Genomic DNA, 22,297 nt, shown 5'->3' on the forward strand with positions numbered 1-22,297 from the left:
ACCACCAAGAACCTCCTGATGTCAGCTGATTCTGGAGTACTCACCATCCTCGTCTTCCTAGACTATCTGCCTCACAACTGTTATCAATATGCCATCCTCCATTTGCAACAACCCGATTTATTTGACTCGTTCATGTCAACTCTCTGGCCAGAATAAGTCTACATGGATTCCCTCGTGTATCACATCTGGACAAAGAGGGCAGTTTCAGTTTTATATATCTCTCTCTGAAGCACTTGGATAACCATGACCTGAATGAATGAGAACCTTCAAAGATGCATTTAAAAAATTTCAGCTTCAATCCCTGTGGTGGTTCTGAGTATGTGCCTGACCTTGGTATACTAACAGCCCATTGCAGTTGAATTTTTTTGTGAATTGGTTAAAGAGTTTCAGTGGCTGTTTTTTTGTAATTTGTTTCTTCAATTGGTGTATTTATTTTGCACCTCTCAGCCCCTAACTTTAATTTAATTTATAATGCAAAAGTGATGAACAAAACAAGTGATTGGCTTCCTCACCAACTGGCAGTTCTACTTCTTGTGTGCTCTTCTTTGAAACTTTCGAGAAAATGTCACACCCCTCCTAGACTTTGCCTTGTGGCTGAATATGCTCAAAGCACTTTCCAGCCTGCAGTGTGTGTCCTATAAAAGGCCAACTCTTCTAGCTGGAAAGCCTTGCAGCTTCTTCAGTGGTGCACAAATGATCTCAGCTGCTCCACTGCATTTAGTCGTGTTTTTGTAAATGCCATGATTTTTAGGAACGACTTTAAGCAATGTCTTTGCCAAAGACTCAAAAGTCCAATTAATCTTTTTGCGACGAGAGATCGCTAAACAAAATAAATCTACATGTTAAAATACTGCAAGAAGAACTGTGTATTTGATAAGAAATACAGAGGTTCCTTTTCCAATTGACCTATTGTTTTACCACTGGTATTTGCTAAAGCTTCTAGGAAAATAGCAGGTTTGGGGATCGATTCCCTGCACATCCTCCTGGCGGAGAACAGCACCTCCTACTAATAGGCAGGGTTAGTTATAGCACAGCGAGAACAGGCACACAGTGTTGTTTATTATTCTTCTTTGAACATTATCTTAGAGACTTGACCCTGACTCCAGTGTAGAACAGACAACGCCAGAATACTTGAAAAAAAAAAAAAGATAATTTTTTTTTTTTATTAAGTTTACTTTTAAAACTTGACCCATTCTTGAAACAGAAAAAGGGGGTATCTCTACAGAGAATCCTTCGTAATACCCAAACATAAGTTGGAAACAGTGTAAGCTTTTCTTTAAATGTGGCACCAGAAAATCTAATGTGTACTTGTCCCAGCTGCTTACCCAAATATGCAACAGTGCCTTTTAAAATTCACGTATTGCCATTTTAATATTTCATCTCCATTTTCGGGATTTACAGACACATTTTAAAAGGGCAGACATGTTTGTTGGATTGATAGGGTACAATCCTTAAAAAACTGTGCAATTGGCTAAGGTTGTAAAATCCAATAACTATTAAGAGACAGCTGCAAAATGCAGGAGTAAGTTAGAAGCAGCCCCTTGAAGTAAAACATTATTAAAGGACACCATCCAATGATTCGTAAGAATTCATCAGCCAATCCCAGCTTCCAGGTGAGCAAGACTGCTAATGCGACAGAAATGTTAAGAAAGATACATGCAGGACATTGTGGTATTGAAAATGTAACCCTTGTGTTATCTCAGGTTCAAGGTGAGCGACCTCCCTAGCTTCCATAAATAAATATGCGGTGGCGGAATTTGTGTACCGGGACCCAGAGACAACACAAGGGATACCACAAACACATTTGTTTTTAGGCCTTTGGGTCACCTTGACCCTGAGATATCACAATGGTTATGAGAGCGTGTGAGGTGATTAATTAGAAACACAATTTAAGGGTTAAGCATTTTATTTTATGACGTTGGTATAAGTCATATACAGCTGTTGATGGAATCAGTCATATTAAAACTTGTACAATATGTGTAAAAATATTGTGGGAATTGTTCACCTGAAACAGGTGTTTTAATCAAAGGGAATGGAGGCAGACCTATTTTTCCATAACTTCCCAGCCGCTGTGACAACCCAACATCCTCATCTTCGCTGGGCAATTTGTACGATTTGTCGTGTAATAGCAGAGAGAAAATGTAAAAGTCGGTGGCTAAGAAGTGTCCATCAATTCTACCGTGATATTGAAACAGCAGTGAGGTGGAAATTTGGCGAGTGTTCAGGCTTAATAAGCATGGTTCTCCACGAAGAGAGACTCTCCGCCGGCTGCACTGGCTCCAGAGGCAACATATTTTCCCTGGCAGGCCTGAGAGTTAGCCTAGAGAGAGAGAGAGAAGGACTTTAACATACATTCATGCAGTCAGAAATGTTCTTTAAAAGACATACCAGAGCTCTCTTGATAAACTCATCCTGGCATGCCTTTCCATTTTCCTTCTTGCCAGCCCAGGCCTTAAGGGCAGAGGCCTGCAGAGCACGGCCATAAGAGAAGGTGACTGCCCATGGTCGGCGCAGGGGACACTGGTTCATGGCGTTCAGGTTGATGGAAGCCTCCTCCTCACTCTGGCCACCGGACAGGAAGGTGATTCCTGCAGAAGAAGATTGTTTTAATGTGCCGGTGAATAAAAAATGTATATAACTACAAACCATTCGTGCTTACCAGGAACAGCTGGGGGCACTGTGCGACGCAGGGCTGTGACAGTTGACATGGCGATCTCCTGGTTGCTGTACTTGTGTGAGCAAGAGTGTCCGGCAGTGACCATGTTGGGCTTGAGCAGAGTGCCCTCCAGGTAAACGTGATGATCGGACAGAGCCTTGTACATTGCAGCCAGGACCTTTTCCGTGATGTACTGGCAACGCTTCAGGTCATGATCACCGTCGGGGAGGATTTCTGGCTCCACAATGGGGACGATGCCATGCTGAATAGGGACAGTAATGTTTATGCCATCAGATCAGAAATAAAAATGAATACTGTGGACCAGTAGTTTGCTTTCTTCATCAGAAACGAAGACGACATATTGTACTCAAAAGCCTTTCTCACCTAATGAAAATGCTGGACTAAATGCTAGCCGTTTGACTTCTACTGTAATTGATTTTTTATTTCCTTATGTTTTACTACCCACACAGAACTGATAGAGTTTAAACAGTAGATTGAGGATTCTTTCTCAAATTATCATACTTTGAAAAGAGAATAAATTATTGTACAATTATCCTTCATTTAAGCTAGGACTTTGTGGATGCCTACCATCTGGCAAATGCTGGCATAGCGGGCTAGGACATTAGCATTCTCCAAGATGGCCAGTTTTGAGGGAGTGGTTGAAGTGATCTTCAGCACACTACGCCACTTGGCAAAGTCAGCGCCATCTTTCTTGTACTGGGCACAACGTTCGTACAGACCATCCAAACCTGTGGAACAAGTAGAACAAACGTGAGGTGCTTTTTCATTGATGTTTTGGATGTTTCTCTTTTTGAGTGAACCGACTCACCCTGGGTGGTGGTCTCGCCATTGGTTCCAGCAAGAGGGACAACACCTTTGTCAACTTTGATGCCCACCACCATGCCTCTATTCTTCAGGTACTGGGGGAAGGTCTTGCCATCATCGGTCTTCTGGTACATGGTCTCATGGAAGAGGATGACTCCACCGATGCAAGGGTTGATGCGGTCATCAGCGGTGAAAAGGAGCTGGCGGTACAGCCTCCTGTTCTCCTCAGTGTTCTCAGCGTTAATGCTCTGGAAGCGTTTGGCAACACTTCCTGGATTAAGCAAACGGATAATTGTTAGTTTTTTTTAATATATATATGTGCGACGTCTACTTAAAAGCATATTCTAACTAATACAAGACAATGTAGTGTTTAAAGTAGGGTTTCAAACTTTACTAGGCCCCAGTAAATTCTTGTCGAGACTGGGCCCCAAGGTGTTCCTGTGGTCTTCTATCATTGCCACATGCCCTTGATATCTCACCAGCGAGGTGTCCAAGAGATATCCTAATCAGATGCCCAGGCCACCTTAACTGACTCCTCTCAATGTGGAAGAACAGCTGCTTTAATCTGAGCCTCTCCCAAAGCTATACAAATCACAACATAAGTTGTGATGATCTTTATTCCTTAACTATCAGACATTGTGAACGTCAGAATATTGAGGCACAGGCCAAAAATATTTGGCTAAAGTTGGGCCCTGGTTTAAAAAGTACTGTTTTGTTAACAAGTGTAATTTGAAACTCTTTTGTACAAGCGTCTTTAACATCAATAATTTATCCTCAGATGTACAACTATTTTCAAAAAGGCATTTTCCTGCTAAATTCTAATAGTGTGCAACTTACGTAAGAGGTAATTTCTGAAAATAACATCATCTAATGCTGCTGAAAGATGTTCTAAGGATTGTACATGACTGCGCATTGATAGCACTAGTCCTGTGTGGGTTCTTTTAAATATCACAACCTAAATCAGTAGATCATTCAACCCTTAAACCATGTTGATAATTATCACAGAACTTTTTTGAATTACCGGTGGACTCGTCTGCGGCGAGGATTCCCTTGCCGGGAGCGACGATCCTCTGAGCAATATCACTGAGCTCCTTCTTCTGCTCAGGAGTGAGAAAGGGGTATGCGTGAGGCATCCTGACTCTGGCAGGGAGAAGAAAAAAGAAGTGAGGATTCTTTGAGGAAGTTAATAACGCAGATGTGTCCGACTCACTGATGACTCCCTATCCTTTTTCAGTCTGAACATACGGAAGTGCCAAAAATAGTTTGACTCATGCAACAAGGCACTTGGAAAAAATAAGGGTATTATAGTACATAAATGGTTGACATACATATGCTAAGCAGGGCAGCATTTCACTTCTTGTCCCCTTCAAGTTGTACTCTCTGACCTATAATAACTTTCTCCATCAACCTCAACCACTAGAACAACTATTTGTTCTCTCTTCATGTCTCTTCACTTTGGAACAAACTGTCTTAGCTCTGTGTGTCTGACTAATGTTCAGTAAAATTCATTATCAGCTTCTAACAGGACAAATAATGGAGGGAGACGTGTCTCTTTCCTGAACTAGGATACCAGCTCCCTTTGAGGCCAAGCCAACGGTTGACTTTAATCCACAAGTCTCGATGTTAAGAATTGTATACAGTATATTAAAGAATGATCATCTATCTCCCCCTATTTAACTAAAACATAATAAAGGTGTCATAAGTAATGTAGTCTTGAGCAACATGGAAGGAACTACGTGCAACACTTAGGTAGCTTCAGCGTTAGCTCGACCTTCCCTGTCCTTCCCACCACTACACATTCCTACGAGGCCTCTGCCCGCAAAGAAATCTTGTGTCATGTGGGTGACCTATTTCATTCTGTATCCTCTTAGCCCTGACCTTTACTTCCTTCTCTATGACCTTCTACTGCATATCTCTCCCACCACACACTCCCTCATGTACACTTGTCAAGAGGGTGAGCTAAATTTAAACACACTGTCCACAACTCAAGAGCTTGTTACATAAGATTGAAGTTTAAGTTTAAACAACCGACACTTGTGCTTCCCTCAATGAAATATGAATGTTTCACCTTTTCTATGCTAAAAACATGTTGATGCCTAAATATTAGGTACAAACTTGAATTAATAAAAGTAAAGTACATACATGAGTGTATTTGCATTAAACTATATACATATATTTAAAGCCAAAAGTAAAGTTGTCACATTTACACATCATAAAAGTAAGTTTAAGAGTGATGCTGTAATGGCACACGTTTAATAATTATGGTAAGAAAATCCAAAACACGATTTTACCTTTGAGTTTCGGAGGAGAGCTGAGAGAAGAGAGAGGGAAGGAGATCAAACCTTCGTCTGCTACAACCTCTCCCTCTGTTGGCCCCTTATTTATCCTGCCATTGTGACCCCTCACATTTCAGCTGTCCAACTATAAATGGAACAGGACGTAACCAGAGACGGCTGGTGACATTCAGAGAGGCTGCTGCTGGAGTAGCGTGTTGAAGAGCCAGGGAAAGGTCAAAGTGTTTTACAGACGATTTGAATATATATGTTTGCAGTGAACCAGTCTGATAATGGTTTGTGTCTCATATAAGACACGTTCATGCAAGATTGAACTGGAAAAAAAGCCCTTTTTAAAAAAAAAACAACAACCATTTCAGTCACGTGAAAGGTTTTCCTTGATGTTCAAGAAATTTCTGCAGAACTTCTTTTTTTATTGTAAAGGAAATTTAAAACGAAAAAAAAAGGTTTTACTGAAACACTGATCTTGCCTTCGCCGGAGGTGAAAACTAAGCTTCATTAAATCCTAAAATCATAATACTCATTATTATCATGATAAAAAGACACCCGTAAGAATGTTTAATTTTTTTTCAAAAAGTGAAGACATAGTTCCATTTTTTGACTGTGTTTTTTCTTTTTTTTCAACATTTTCCAACTATGTTTTCATATACTTTCTTTACTTTTTATTCTATGCTGTGCTACTTTGTTAAAAGATAATGATGAAAAAAGATTAGTTAAATAAAGAAAGAGCAAAAAAAAAGCTTTAAAATTCATTTTTTTACAGGTCATCATGGTAAAGAAAAACCTACAAGAGGAGAAGTTGGAGACATATATACAGTTGTCACTCTGTTAACCAAGCCCAACCATTTTGCCGCCAATATCACCACAAGTGCAGCCTTCCAAAGTTGAGTCATCAGCTAGAGAAGACATCTGTCCATAGAAGGGAAAGTTAACTATTATTGGTCTCTCACACTTCAACCCTATTATGCAACACTATGAAACATCTAACTATTTTGCAATAGATCAACTTACAGCACTTTATATGACTTCATTGTACATCAATACTTCTGTAAAAAAAATATTTTCTCTAAACTAAATGAAAGTATTGCCAGGGAAAAAAGGATAAACCAAATTATTGAAAAGATAAAATTAAGTTTTAATTCCAAGATCGTTTCTGTAAAAGCCCAATTACATTGAAGTACGAATGAGTAAAATGAATCAGTAACCAACAAAATGAACACAGATATATAATTTATGTCATATTTATAATTCAAAGTGTAAAATAAATTTCACATGCATTAATAAACAAAAAAGCTCTTCATCAACCTGACATTAATAAAGGTTAACAGCCATACAAAAATAAACATGCATGTCACCTACATGGCTCCTTAGTATTAAAGTGTTTCTATAAATTGTGTTTAATCTTGATATGACGAGGCACTTCCTCGATTCTGTTTGGAAATAACATTTTGGAAACACGTGTTGGTGTGTGTGTGTCCACAGACACGTCTACTGAATTCACAACCAGCAACGGGTGAACCCTTGTCAATATAATCTAAAGTCTAAATGGAGAAAAAAAAGCAACAGTGATGCTGTTTCACACTTGTGAGATCTTTGGCCGTTTCCTTCTTGACTTGAACATGCATTGCTGAGATCATTGGCCAGCCAGTTATTTACTTCTGACCGTGTTGCTGAGTGACCCTCTACGCCCGGTCACTGCAGTAGTAACAGAGAGTGTCAAACATGAGGCAGTGAAACAATTCTCAACCTAGCGATTATTATGTCCAACTTACTGACTCCTCTCAATTTTGCATGAAAGTCTGTGTACCACCATGCTGGATATCATCAAAGATGAAAGGTCACAAGAATCCAGATATAGAGAGCTGAACCTTGACCTTTGTGTAACCTTTCTCAATTATCTTTGCTCTGCTTGAACGGTTAAGCTTACAAAACATTTTGCAGGAGCAGAGTCATGTTTCACTTTGAGTCTTCATCCGTTTGATAATATCACTTCAAATGTTGCATGAATGTGAAAAATGGTCTCTTGGTGTGAACGTTTCTTACTTTGAAGTAACTACCTGTGAAAGAGGATGTGTCCTTCTTCCTGTGAAGTCAAATGGTTAGCGTGTGAATAAAACTATATTTGTTTCGTTTTTTGTGAGTACAAACTACTATTTATAATAATTGTGATGATATAAATATATAATATATGTACTGTTGACACACATCTTCCCCCCTCTTCAAAGTAACAGGAAAATAGGAATAAAAATGGAGATATTCATATTTATATTCTATATCATATATGGGTGTGTTGGGGGAACTTTATGATACCATAACTTGCTATGAGAAGTCTTCTTTGAGATATAGCAAATCAATTTTAAAATGTATGTGACATGGGGTGAAGATAAATAATATGTGTGAATGGTTGTTTGATGCCTTCCCTTGAGTCCTATCCCACATACTTCCTTCTTTTTTTTTTTATAGAAAGTCAGACCAATGACTCAACATTTGCTCGTAGGCTGCCTTTTAAGGTCAAACATTAATCGTTGTGGCGTTTGGTCATCACAAGTCATTTGTGCTGAGACTTAAAAGCTAAAAAAAACATTTTCTGGAATTCATTTGAAAGTCCGTCAGTGATGAGGTTGAAAGCTGCCTCAGTACAAGTTTAGGTAAATAATATAAAAACATGGTGGTGAAGGTGCTCGTGTACATTCCATCTGAACATCCTGATCTCATTTTTTCAAGCTTTTCTCTGTAACTAATATTGGGCAAAGAGAAACTAAACATTAACATTTAAGAATTCAAATCAGGTTATTGCATTATTAGTAATTGAGGTTTTTAGTTGGCATCATCAACAGTTTACTTTAGCTTTTCATTATTTAAGACTTAAGCAGACGTGGTCCTTGTGGTACACCATGTTGGTTTGTTCGTTTATGTTTTTTAAATGAACAAAAATGACTATGTGTAATCTAGCTGTGTTTTCGATGATTGGAGAAGTTGCACGATTAGTTTAGTTTAGTTTATTTTATTTTTTAAAAGGACAATGTGCAGTTACATTAAAAAGATGGCTGCACCAGATTTAGCACAATGCTACTTTCCATCTGTAGTCCTCAACAAAGATGCAGACAGTTTACATAATACATCACATACAAATAAAGAAAAGTAAATAAATAAATAAGTACAGACGGTAAATCCCAGAACCTAAATTTAAAAAAATGCTGGGATGAAAGGTTTTGTTTTCATATATGATTGGAAAAAAAAATTGTGTTTCCCAATAAGCCCACAAGAGTTTTATCTGATTCTCTTGGAAATGAAGGGGAAATAGATAGCGAATGATGGCAACACAGATGTTAGCCAATATTGAAACCACTCCTACAGCTTACTTCCTCTCTCTATCTGCAGTTTCAGAGAGGTCAGACATTATTTCATTCTTGTATCTTATTTACTACACTTTATTGTTATTATCTTTGGGTTTTCTGTGCCACTTGAGGGCCAGATTGTGTCTTTTCCATGGATTGGACCATTTCTACGCCAGTGTTTCTCTCAGGTAAGGCAGACAGTTGAGAAAAAATCCTTGATTAATGGTTAAAAACTCAACAAGCAACTGAAGAAAATGATTCGATGTATTCTTTGAGGATTTGTATTATTGATGTTTGATATAAACCTATATTATATGATTTTATTTAATCATAGCTGTAATTTAAGATGTGGATTTTTTTCTCGAGGAATACTAATAATTATAATAATAATAATAATTATTATTATTATTACTCTGATGTTTATTTATAACTTCTTTTGATTTCAAAAGTAAAGTTTTTTTTTTTAAAGTTTGATTTCACAGGAAGTGCTATTAGCTTCATTTATGTGTGGCAGAAAGTGTATTCACTTGTTAGCAGTATATAGAATAAGGCTGTTTTATTATACATATCAGCATGGTGGACACTTCCTCTTCCAACACTATCAACCATAGCCATAAACACGGTACTGTACATCATCATGTTACACTTTAGGAAGCGCAACCTTATCATCCTCATGTTCAATGTTTGACCAGAAGAGGGCAGCATTTACTCCAATCCAGTTATTTTAATGTGTAGGAAATATAAACGGAGCGTCTCTAGTAAAGCCACAACAAAAAACACGTTTTTTTTTACATATAATGTAATTGTATCCTCCTTTTTTTCCTTCTGTCATGCTTTAGTATTTGGAGCCGTCCTGAGTTACAACATCGACCCTGTTGCTTGGAGGTCCCTGAGTAACAATGCTGCTGGTTTCGGTTATCAAGTGGTGCAGAGAAAACCAGAGTAAGCGATGGAACTGTGCAGGAAACCACATACATAAAACACACTTCTCTGTTGGTCTCTTAATGTTTCTCCTTTTTTTTTTTTTTTAACTTCCTCAGCTTACTGATAAGTGCTCCCCTCGAACAGTATTCGGAAAATAAAAGAGGAAAAATATTCAGTTGCAGTACTTCATCTTGCAATGAAATCCCAATATCCGGTAAGCAGTGAGCAAAATGCAACAAGCAAATTGTAATAAATTATAACAAAGGTGATGCTAATAGCCTCAGACATTGCACATTGAAACATCATAGTAACTTCTTAATAGTTCTAACAACTGTGGCAAACCTTTCACCATAAAATAAAAAACAGCAATAACAGCAGTAGTACTTCCAGAAGTCTCAATTTCATATCTTAGATGAATGATGCAAACAAATCATTTTAATAGATGCCCAGTCTTCTAGCTAATCTTATAAAAAATTGTACTATAAGTGACCTGGGTTCGGTGAATGTGTGCAGTTTATTCAGAAAGAGTAAGTTGACTGTACAGCAGTCAGAGAAAATTAGTTTTTTCCACCCAGAATTTCCAGTGTCCAAATATCAAAATAAAAATAATATCAAAAAAGCACCGAGACAGCACACACCTCTGCCAAGGACACAATTTACCATTTTTTAATAAAAACACGGCATCCAACTTTCATTTTAAACACTAAGTTGTTTGTTTTCTAGAGTTCTAAGCTTTAGATTGTACTTACAAAGCGTTACATTTTTCTTAAATTGAATTCAATAGTTTTTATTTTATTAGTAATATTAAATTTGTTACATTTGTTTGTATTGAATAATTGAAATTCATATTTTGCATATTGATTTATTGTGTATTTATATTATTCTGTTTTTTTCTAGACAATTGATTTTTTATTTAATCAAACTTTAAAAAAAATAAATGTTTTTTTTTTTCATATTTACATTTCAAAATCATTTTAAAAAATGAGATAATGTTGGAACTGTTATACTAACATTTTTTATTCATAAAACAACAACGTTGCAATGAAGAAATGTAAAGTTTCAACATTAGACAGAGACTCACAATGGGATTGTTTAGTCAAAAACAGAGATTAAGAAAAGAATGCAATATAGATTTTGACCTTGACTACTAAAATATTTTGGCCACTGATTGATTTTCACACACTTGTAAACGCCTGGTCAGGGAACCTATTTTCTCTTTCTTTAAGGATTGGCAACGAGGGCAGAGCTAACGTCTTCTTTTGTGGAAACAATTGTTAAATAACTTTTTTAAATAACCAATCCATTTGAGAACCAGCTCATGCAGTTGTCGTATATTGACTTGAGTCAGTTGAAGTAAAACATTTATTTTTGTACGTTGCACTTGTGAAAATGTGCATCTTATTAGAGGGAAAAAAACAAGTTAAATGTATGAACAGAAACCAGTAAATTCAAAGCAGACAGACACATCTAACAGAACTTCACCATAGTTCTGTATTCACTATAATGAGCTCAGACGGTTTCTTGTATTCTAATGGCTAATGCAGTGCCCGAGTTTGCTGTCAACATGTCTCTGGGGTTGACGATGGTGTCTGATCCCTTGACAAAAGACACACTGGTAAGCTAATCGCTAAAAAATCAATGATTTTGTGTTGTTTAAGTGTTCTCGGTCCTGGTATCTTCTTCATGTCAGGTTTGTGGTCCCACCATCCCGAAAGACTGTGAAAGCATCACCAAGTACAGCGGCGTCTGTACACGAATAGACCGATCCAATCGCATTGTGTTTCAAATGCCCTCTTCAATTCAGGGTCAGATTTTTTTTTTAAATGTCACATTCAAAAAATGGTTTGAGTCTAATATTACATATTCTTTCTGATAGAGTGTACAATGTCAGACATTGCCTTTTTGTTGGATGGCTCTGGAAGTGTCCATAACACTGATTTTGGGAAAATGAAGACTTTTGTGAAAGATCTGATACGGTCGTTCCTTGGAACCAATGCAAAGGTAAGTGTTGAGACACCCAAATGAATAAATCAATTATTTTGGACTGAGTCCTACGCTTGACAGTTAGAATGTAGACTATTGATTTGATCTCAGTGAAGGTTTTAAAGTTGAGGGTAACTCAATTAGATCAAGGAAAAGGGGGCACAAGAAGGGCAGAAAACCTCTTTTAGAAATGTACAATTTTGATAAAATTCGGATCAATACTGTATGTAACATTCTAAATAATAGGTTTACAAAATAAATAATATCAACTTTAAACTGAAGAGTATGAGAGTCATTTAAAAAAAGGGGCTTCATTGTATACTGTGACTGTTGTTATGGGCTGCTGAGCCAAACTTCAAATTGGCAAGGTAAAAGATGCAATTTTTCTAACTTTTCAGATTTATTTTAATATAATAAAATGTCAATGATAACACAAATCTGCAAAATATATTGTACTGACCTTGATGTTTTGTTATATTTGATTGATCCTCCTATAACGTAACATCATGTCTTTCTCAGTTTTCTGTCACAGAATTTGGCCACGTTCCAAGAGTGTTTTACTACTTCGATGGTTATGATGTCAGTAACTGGGAGCGTCTGACAAATAATGTTTTTCAAAGTCGAGGGTTGACCAATACAGCAATGGCCATCACACATGTAGTGTAAGTTCATCAGTCTTTAAATACATCAGTATTTCCCTCGACCAAAAGACAATGATATGTTTTTACATGTTGTGGTTTGACAGGAAAAAGGTGTTTTCAGTGAGTGATGGATCCAGACCGGCTGCGCAAAAGATTTTAATTGTTATTACAGATGGAGAATCAACTGACAGCAATCAACTGAACAATGCAGCTGCTTTAGCTGATGCTAACGGTATTGTTCGCTTTGCAATTGGGGTATGTGCTACTTCATGATTTCCTAGTGTATTGTTTCCATACATTTGTGCGAGTTTTGTTTTCGCTCTAAATGATTTAAGCCCACTAACTCTTTAACACAAATGCTACCATTGCCCACGCCTTCAGGTTGGGTCAGCGTTTACCTCATCCAATGCATTTAGGGAACTGAAAACCATTGCCTCGTCCCCCAACAACGTGTTTCAAGTGGATAACTTTGAAGCTCTCAACAAAATACGTGAGACTTTGCAAGAGAAAATATTCTCTATCGAAGGTTGGTTGAAATTAAACTGCTTCTGGTGTTTAACTACAAACAGACGTCTCAAGGATGTTCCTCTCTTCTCAATGTAGGCTCACAAACAGGTGGGGAGTCACTCAAAATGGAGATGGCCCAACATGGATTCAGCGCTGCCTTCGTTTCAGGAGTAATAGACCTCTGTCGAGACCTAAATAATTATGAATTTAAAGGAATGTCTTTCTAAATTCAGGGGGTACTGATGTCTGTCGTCGGAGCTAACCAGTGGAGGGGAGGATACTTGGAATACCGCAGATCCCTCCCCAGGAGCCATCTGCCTGAGAATATTTTAGGTGACAGCTACTTGGGTAAGAAAGACACAGATGTTGGTTAAAGAGTCAAAATGTTGGATTGCTTACAAATGTATAAAAGTTGTGTTTATATGGATGAGAAAATGTTGCCTTGAATAAAACTGGTCCCAGGAAAGCTTACTAAACTAGATTCATTTACAAAAGGATAGGAAAAGTTTATGGACTTTTGCCAGATTTCATCGTGGCACTCAGATTTCCTCCCAAATATACTCATTTTATAAATCACCCTAAATTTAGTGTGGTTGTCTGTCTCCACACGCCAGATGATGGACTGGTGACTTCTCCATGTTGCCTACTAAATGAATAGTTACAGCGTGTTAATAACCTTTTACTAGTCTTACATGCTTTCATTAAAACTGTTATTATTTTTGCATTATTATTGCATAACAAAGGAGTTATTTGCATATGGCTAGACCGTTTACTTTCTTTGATAGAAAAACGTATTTCTTCTGAAAGAAAAGTTGTCTATGTTAAGGTTTTTTGTGCAGATGTAAACATTTGTCGCCAGGAATGAGGAAGTGATGGACCCATAAGCGATTCAGACAGTAATTCCGTAGAAAGTGTTAATAACATTTTACTGGTCTTACATGCGTTCATTAAAACGGTTATTATTTTTGTATTATCATTGCATAACAAAGGAGTTATTTGCATATGGCTAGACCGTTTACTTTCTTTGATAGAAAAACGTATTTCTTCTGTAAGAAAAGTTGTCTATTTTTAGGTTTTTTTTGTGCAGATGTAAACATTTGTCGCCAGGAATGCGGAAGCGTTGGACCCATAAGCGATTCAGACAGTAATTCTATAGAAAGTCTTTTAATAAACAAAATAGATCCACAGGGAAAAGTTCATAAACAGTCTTAAATCCATAACGTAGTCGATGATTTTCCAAACGGGAAACACGAAGGAAACAAAGCGGGAACTGAGGAGGGAGCAGAGTCACTGGCACTGATGTCCGGCGAGAGGAAAAACAAAATCAGAAAACTAGAATTATTGTCTCCCGTCAACAAAAAACAAGAAACGAATCCCAGAAAAATAACACTCAAAATAACAAATTGAGGACAAAATCATGACAACTTCAAGCTTCATGGAAACCTTGGTGGTTTATATATCTATCCAGTATCACAAAAAAAAAAAAAATAATGGAATTTACCGAACATTTAATCAAGGGGGGTGGGGTTTGTGATCCTGATCTGGAATGTTAAACTTAAAATGAAATGATCCTAGTTTAAGAATGAAGTGACTGTGGGGGTTAAAATCTTGTGTTGTCTCAGGGTCAAATGTGTTTAAGGTATCCCTTGATTCTGGGTCAAGGTGAACGACCTACCTGGCTTCCAGAAGTACCGGGTCACCTTGACCCAGATATAACACAATGGTTAAATGGGAATTATGGGTGAACCTACTTGTATATATACCCTGCTGTTTGATCGATCAACATTTTGTAGACATTGTGTTATTATTAACATAAACAGTACAAAAAATTGTGCACACTTGAGTGCAGTCATTGCAGCAAAAAGGATTTCCCGTTGTTGATTCTACACGTATTAGTCTCTTTCATACTTCATGGCTTTGTAATATATAATTACTTCTAACCTTATTTGCCATAGCAACATAAAACATTGATTTATTATCTATTTTAAAAAAGACTCAATGATCTCTGCTGTTCAATTTCAGGTTACTCCATGGCAGTTGCGACCTCCTCCTCTGGTCCAATAGTAATTGTTGGAGCGCCCAGATATGATCACAGAGGAATAGCGATAGCCGTTTATCAGGGTGTTGAGCAAAGAATTGATCCTTACAAATGGGAGGTATAAGATCTTCGATCCGACAATTTCTTGTATTTTTTCTCTTAACTATTATTGACATTTTTTTAACAGTACAAAATCGGTGGATATTTTGGGGCAGTGGTTTGTGAAATGAAAGTCGACGGAGATGCTGTCACAGACCTCATCCTTATATCTGCACCAATGTTTATGGAAAATGATCAAGAAGGCAAAGTTTATGTCTGCATATTGAAGCTTTGGGTAAGCAAAAGGTTATTCATTCTTATAAACTTCTACATCCTGGAATTACTGAGTTTACCTAAGACCCTCTATTTGTTTCAGGCTATAGAATGTGGCTTTGATGACCCAGTAGTTCTCAGAGGAGAGAAGGGTCACCTCGGACGGTTTGGTGCTTCTCTGGCCGTCTTGCCTGACCTCAACACCGATGGATTCAACGATTTGGCAGTAGGTGCTCCTTTAGAGAACGACGGTCAAGGCAGCATATACATTTTTCTTGGTGAAGGACAGAAAAGAATGAACACATTATTCTCCCAGGCAAGTGAAACTTAATAAATCATTAGGACAATTCACATACTAAGTAGTAGATACTGGAATCCATAAATTGTTTTTCGTTTTATTGCAGAGAATACCAGCCTCTAATGTTAAGCCAGGACTCAAGTATTTTGGCATGTCCATAGGTCAAACATCCTTTGATCTAAGCCAAGATGGACTTCCTGATTTAGCGGTGGGGTCAAAGGGGACAGTGGTGTTACTCAGGTAAGAGATTTCTCTATGAAAAATAAAGCATTTATTATTTATTTTCTAATTACAAAAACAAAGAACGGAAGCAAAGAAGGTGAAATAAGAATAAATAGAAAGGAAAGAATGAATGCAAATTAATCAAAGACAAATATTATCTCTAACAATTTAATAACAACCTTTTTGGACACATGTTGAACATTATGTTGCCGCTCATAGCATGTAATAGACGAATACTTGTTGCATAGTGTCAAGTCGAGTGTTTCCACATCACACTCTTGGAAAATTGTACGAGAAATGTTTACAGTGAAAGCCAACTCCTCTTCTACTAGATGACTGTCATTTGTTTGGTCCAAAAAAAAAGAAAGTTTGTTCTACTAATTTCTTAAGGTCCAGGCCACTTGTGATGGTGAAAGCTACGGTTACGTTCACACCTGGCGAGATCCCTACGAACGACGACTGCACAGCACCAATGACCAACACCGCGACCATCTGCTTTGTCATGAGCACCCGACACTCATCCTTAGTAACAGGTCACTGATCAAACTCATGAGTTCATTCAGCGTCCATGTATTCATTCCCCCATTCACCTTTATGCTAACTGTGTTCTAGCTGAAGCAATGATTAATTACACTCTAAAACTGGACGCCACACGCCGAGTCCCGAACAACAGAGCTTTCATCAGTGACAGAAATCGTGAACAATCGAATACGAAAAGACTCTCTTTGACGAGGAAAGAATGTGACAAAGTGACGTTCTCCATTGAGGTTAGTGTTATAAACCTGCCTACTAGTTCCATTGTGTTTAAAGTAACATGTTTCTTAACAACCTTCTCCTCAGGCCTGCCCAGAAGATTCTCTTAATGCCCTTAATAATGAGCTTAAATTCACTTTTAATGGACTTCCATCATCTCAGAAGCTGAAGCCGAGCCTGGCTCAACAAGCCCAGACGACATTTCATCCTGTGAGTTCCCTGATCATTTAAACCCAGCTCATATAAGAAGGAAGATATTGTATATTGCATCATCATAGTGATAGGCGCCGCAGAATGGCTGCTTTGGTGCTTGGTTGTGTTACTCTTGCTTATTTTGTGTGTTATCTTTTTTCATTCTACACAGCAAAGTCCTATGTTGTGTTTACTACACTGGCCACAAAGGTTTCTGATAATATTGTGTGGACAAATACATTCAAGTCAAACCAATTGTGTTTGAATTGCAATAGTAATAATAATAACAGGAAGAATAAAATGTATATTTTATTGCGCTTCTCTTCCAGCTGGGCTTTGAGATTAACTGTGGCCTGGACAACAACTGTGTTGATAATCTGATTGTGGATTTCAACTTCACTAGGTAAGGCTTCTGATTTGTGTGTCAATCATCCACTTACCACTGTAGCATGTCTCTGTGATTTCAGGCTTATGATTTCTTTAGGGAAAACATTTTTTAAAAGCCCATCTGTCTTTTAGAAAGTGTGAAAATCATTGTGATTTGTCTCAAAGGACAAACGGTTAGACATCACACAGGTGCTGCACATGAGCTCTGTATTTAGAGCAGAAATAGGGTTTAGAACATTCCCAGGGCTCTCTCGAATACGTTCTCTAAAATAAAAAGGTTCCCCTCTCTGTCTTCTCTCTTACCAGCTCTTCAGAGGTCAAAGTTGGAATCGATGAGCTGTTGGATGTCACTGTATCAGTTAAAAACACAAAGGAAAACTCTTACAACTCACTTGTCACTCTAACTTACCCACAAGGCCTCTCGTATAGGAAGTTTACAATTCTAAAGGTAAATTCTCTATATTTGGTGTTCATCCAACCGTTTTTTTTTTTCTCTAAATTTTTATTTTTTCTATGAGCATAGGGAAGAATTCAATGTAACTCACTGGATGGGGAAGTTGGAACAACTCGAGGAAAGACAGAGTGCACACTAAACAAGCCAATCTTCAAAGGCGACACAATGGTTTGTCAAGTACAGCGACTACTCCGTCTTCTCGATACACAAAGTCTAATCCCTATGATTTTCCTTAAAGGTGTTATTTGTCGTTTCCTATGGTATTGAAACCAACAGCCAGTTTGACAGAAGTATTTTCATCACAGCGAATGCCACAAGGTACTGATCAAACAAGTGACTACATGAAAGCGGCAGTAGGACTTACATCTTCTCTTTTTCAGTGGCAATAAACAGAGCTCACCCACAAGTGAACTCTTCAAAAAGAAGAACATCGATGTGAAATATGGCATTTTTATGACACTCCAAAGGTTTGTCTTATATGAGTTTTATATTATAGTTTTTATAACATAGTATAAAAGGATTGTAACTGTCAACATCTATGAATTGATATTTGGCTTTAATTGTATTTAATCTAGAACCAATAATGAGTATCTTAGAAATGATGGCAGGGTGTCACTAATATAAACAAATCTTCTATCCAATATTGACATCCAAGAATAGTCTGCACAGGATAGTTATGATATGACTCTTAACCTTCATTCATGAAATTTAATTTAAGCCATATTAAAATAAACAAGCAACGCATTAATATAAAATAAAACAAGGTTAAAAATGTTTTCTTTTCCTGATGTTTTAAATTTCAAATAACTACTGATTCATACTGTGTCTCAACTTTTAATATGAGTTTGGGAAAAATAAATGGAGGGGCTTCCTGTTCGATCCTTGTAGCAGTGTATGTTTGCTAAACAAATTGAGATCTGCAAGTCTACAAGCACATGCCCAGTACATAGAAACAGCCAATGGCTCATCTTCTCCCTCTGCTGCCACTTTTTACATTCATTCAATCTTTTTACCGTTATTCAATCATCAATTGCCACACATGGACGGCCCCAAACCTTCTGTGTGTTTGTCTGTGGGAGGAAATCAGAACGATCATGAAAAAAAGATAATACAAACTCAAAATAGACGCTTTTTAAAAGGTTTTAAGCAAACCCGCAACCGACTTACTGGTGCTCTTTGTAAATACTGTATTAAGCATTAAGTATATAATAAATATAAAGTATACAGTATATCATAGATTCATATCGAGAAGTTTAACATCCTCTTCTAGCTTTTTCGCTTTCTAAGTTAGCAAATGAATGCAAAGTAAAAAAAATACATTCTAAGGTGATGATTAATTTTTGTTTGTGTTCAGAATTACCATCCGGATGCAATAATCTTTTGAAGGAATTCTCACTCTCTGTGAGATCTACGGCTGTTTCATAGCTATTAAAGATATTTAAAATTCTAAAGACGCTTTAAAAATGATAAACCATAAACAAATGTAAAGACATGAATCTCCATCAGTTTGTTTAGAAGTAAATATAACCATTATTGGACAATTACAGAGTATTGTTTGACTGATTCTGCAGACATATTGTTTAAAACTATGATTTAACTTTCCTTTCAGCTCACTGAGCTATACAAATTTCAGCTTTGGAAAAAATGACTTACAGAAACCCATCAAACAATGGATTATGGTAATTATTGGTCACGGAAATATTTACATTTTCTATTCCATTCTGATAAAAAACATTTAACGACTATGCCATTATTAATTCCCATACTAGGTGAACAATGACATCAGAGCCCTGAATTTCACAGTAGTAATCAGGGTGCCGGTCAAGCTCGGCGAAAAGGACATCTGGGTCGATGATTTGCAGGTTTTATAGAATATTCGGATCGTAATATTTGGAACAATTAAGTGGTTTTCTTTTCTATCAGTTCCTCTGCTAAATCTTTCAGATTCCTGATTGCAAAGCACACAACGAAGAAATGCCAACTGTAACAGAATTTGTAATGCAGATACAGAAAAACAAAGTTGTGGTAAGTCTCATAGAGCAGTCTACACATTGCAATATCTAATTCAAACATCTCTTCATTATCTGTGATCACAAAGGATTGCTCGGTGGCAACATGCAGAGTTTTCAGGTGCACAAGGTTCATGGGACGACTGGAGACCAGGGAGTACAAACTCTCTGCCAACATCAGTTCTAACTGGATAGAACAGGTAAGAAGGTTTTCTCAGACAATCAGGCATGTACTTTGTATCAATAGTTAAACATTGAGTTGAATTTAATCCACAAACTTCATTTCCAGATTGAACTTCAGACTGCCAAATTCATTCTGACTAGCACTGCCAGTCTTGAGTATGACACCAACCAGTACATCTTTTTTTCCACCACTTTAAACAATCAACCTCCCGCCCACAAGGTAAACACTAAATAAGAAATTGTGTTAAGGTTGACTAAATAGCGTAACACTTAAACACATTTTTTCAGATTGAGGCAGAGGTGGATGTGTACCCTGAACCAGACTACACCAAGGAGATCATTGGAGGGTCTTTGGGGGGTGTGGTTTTCCTTGCCTTACTTACTGCGGGTCTGTACAAGGTGAGTTTTGAAATTGCAATGTGAACATAGTTGGATGGGCCCCTTTGAACCTTCACCTGTTACTTATAGATACTTGGGATATCTCTGGGTGCCTTTTAGAAGCAATATTTGTCATTTGCACTTGTTTGGTTCTTTTGTAGGCTGGATTTTTCAAGAGCAAGTACAAGCAAATGATAAGTGAAAATGCAGACACAGCTGATCTTGAAGGGGAAGAAGCTGAAACACCAGGTGTGGAGCCTGAAATCAACTGAATTTTAACTTTATTTTCTCATCATGTTTAACAAGAAAAAAAAGCATTTAATTTTATTTTAAATAACTAAAAGTTTTTTTTTTAAATAAAAATAATCTGGCGTCCCATATCTGCTTTCTGTGAGTTTTTTTGTAAGAACCAAATGACCATATGAGTTAACCATTACTTAACAATATTGCTGTCGTACAGGATCTTAGTAGACTTTTCAGCTTTCTTCAGACTCTACAGAGTGAGACTAAGTCAGGGGCCAGTCATCCATTTCATTTTAATGTAAAGAGGTGAAAAGCTTCAAACTGTGTCTATTTCTATCATAGTTGCCGTATTACATGATTGGCAGTATGAAAAGTTTGGAGCTTCCTAAGACAACATTTGTCAACATAAAATGTCAACCATCCACCTGGTCTTTCCTTCCTTAACACTAATGTATTGCCCCCAAGAGCCATGTGAGTGTCATGTGACCACCAAACTGCTTTGCAGCAGTGGGCCAGGGACAGTGTTTTCTCTGTTTTCGCCCTCCTAATCGTGGGCGAAATGAAGAGGGTTGGTGTCCTGGCCAACTTGCCAATATGTTGTGAAAGGATGGGCCCCAAGAGACAAAGACGACCACAGGATAAATGGGATGAGTTGGTTCTTGATTTTAGAGATAAGCAGTCTCAAAGTTACAGGATCTTTCAATTATTGACCAATGCCCATGGAATGCGGCTAAAACGGTTAAAACTGGAGTCCGTTTCCGTCGCTCCAACACAACGTCACCTCCGGGTCTTAATACTTTGCTTTATGGAGGAAAAAAAGGTCAATGCAGACTCTAACGGGTCGTTAATTTGCCGCTTCAAGTCAAACAAAATACAGCTTCTACGATCGATCGGACGCTCTCTTTGCCGGCAGCTATACAGGTCGATAGCTCCGGGAAAGACGGTCCCAAACGATAGAAATATCGCTATATTTAAGGCAAATTTCCGGGCCGAGCGGTCCTCCCCCTATCGCCCTATTTGTTCCTTCAAACTCCCTGTGTCACGATCTCCTGTGGAGTGTGAAAAGGGCAGACAAACACGTTTAAATAACCGTTTTCATGACTGTCTGTTCCAAGCTTGTCTTGAAATCAGTGTGTCAGTCTGAGTGAAATTTTTGTTTGTGAATGTGTATTCAAACGTTTAAGCTCTTAGATGAAGCTAGTAATTTATACTTTATATTTTGATTATCTTTTTAGCATTAATTTAAGTATGGCGTATACGTATAGTGTATAATAATTTTTAATCTAACACGGCGGACAAAAATGCAGAGTGCAATCAATGGGGAAAAGCGGGGTTTGGACACAAGTTTAGTAAGATAACCACTACAACAAAATAAACAAAAGTCCCACAAAGAATTGTCCAGAATCCGTGTCCATATCAGAATCCAACTTAAAGCACACCACAAGCTGGCTGGAGAACAGGGGCACAGGCACTAGGTGAACTAAGAACAACAAAAGAGAAAATGCAGAAAGTGGAATGACTGGAGAATAAGAACATGACATACCATGGAGCGTAGATTACAATCTGGTGCCTGCTGCTGGGATAGAGTGGCTTTATACTGTCCAGTTGATGGAGTAATTGCTGAAGATCTACAGCTGTTGAAGCAACAGGCGCAGAGGGT

General features: G+C 37.6%; 2 protein-coding genes across 2 annotated transcripts; one reads left to right on the forward strand and one right to left on the reverse strand.

Annotated features, from left to right (window-relative positions):
• Positions 1-1,888: 1,888 nt before the first annotated feature.
• Positions 1,889-5,925, reverse strand: aldoab (aldolase, fructose-bisphosphate A b). Its single transcript, XM_087794156.1, has 7 exons — positions 5,773-5,925; positions 4,503-4,621; positions 3,486-3,752; positions 3,245-3,405; positions 2,660-2,918; positions 2,389-2,588; positions 1,889-2,320 (listed from the first exon to the last, which is right to left on the reverse strand). Exons 2-7 carry the CDS (start codon positions 4,612-4,614, stop codon positions 2,228-2,230), a joined length of 1,092 nt encoding a protein of 363 aa, XP_087650282.1. The 5' UTR covers positions 4,615-4,621; positions 5,773-5,925; the 3' UTR covers positions 1,889-2,227.
• A 3,213-nt stretch (positions 5,926-9,138) lies between these two features.
• Positions 9,139-20,772, forward strand: LOC148077498 (integrin alpha-M-like). Its single transcript, XM_087794157.1, has 30 exons — positions 9,139-9,301; positions 9,953-10,055; positions 10,154-10,251; positions 11,582-11,652; positions 11,728-11,842; positions 11,914-12,038; positions 12,540-12,682; positions 12,766-12,916; positions 13,043-13,187; positions 13,265-13,338; positions 13,402-13,516; positions 15,191-15,324; positions 15,394-15,540; positions 15,622-15,834; positions 15,923-16,056; positions 16,429-16,571; positions 16,651-16,805; positions 16,879-17,001; positions 17,313-17,386; positions 17,677-17,818; positions 17,894-17,992; positions 18,063-18,142; positions 18,205-18,291; positions 19,434-19,503; positions 19,594-19,686; positions 19,769-19,849; positions 19,923-20,033; positions 20,123-20,236; positions 20,305-20,415; positions 20,556-20,772. The coding sequence occupies exons 1-30, from the start codon at positions 9,265-9,267 to the stop codon at positions 20,664-20,666; spliced, it is 3,399 nt and encodes a 1,132-aa protein (XP_087650283.1). The 5' UTR covers positions 9,139-9,264; the 3' UTR covers positions 20,667-20,772.
• The last annotated feature ends 1,525 nt before the right edge of the window (positions 20,773-22,297 follow it).

The sequence above is a fragment of the Callionymus lyra genome, chromosome 6, assembly GCF_982586985.1.
Source record: "Callionymus lyra chromosome 6, fCalLyr1.hap1.1, whole genome shotgun sequence".
Lineage (NCBI taxonomy): Eukaryota > Metazoa > Chordata > Actinopteri > Syngnathiformes > Callionymidae > Callionymus > Callionymus lyra.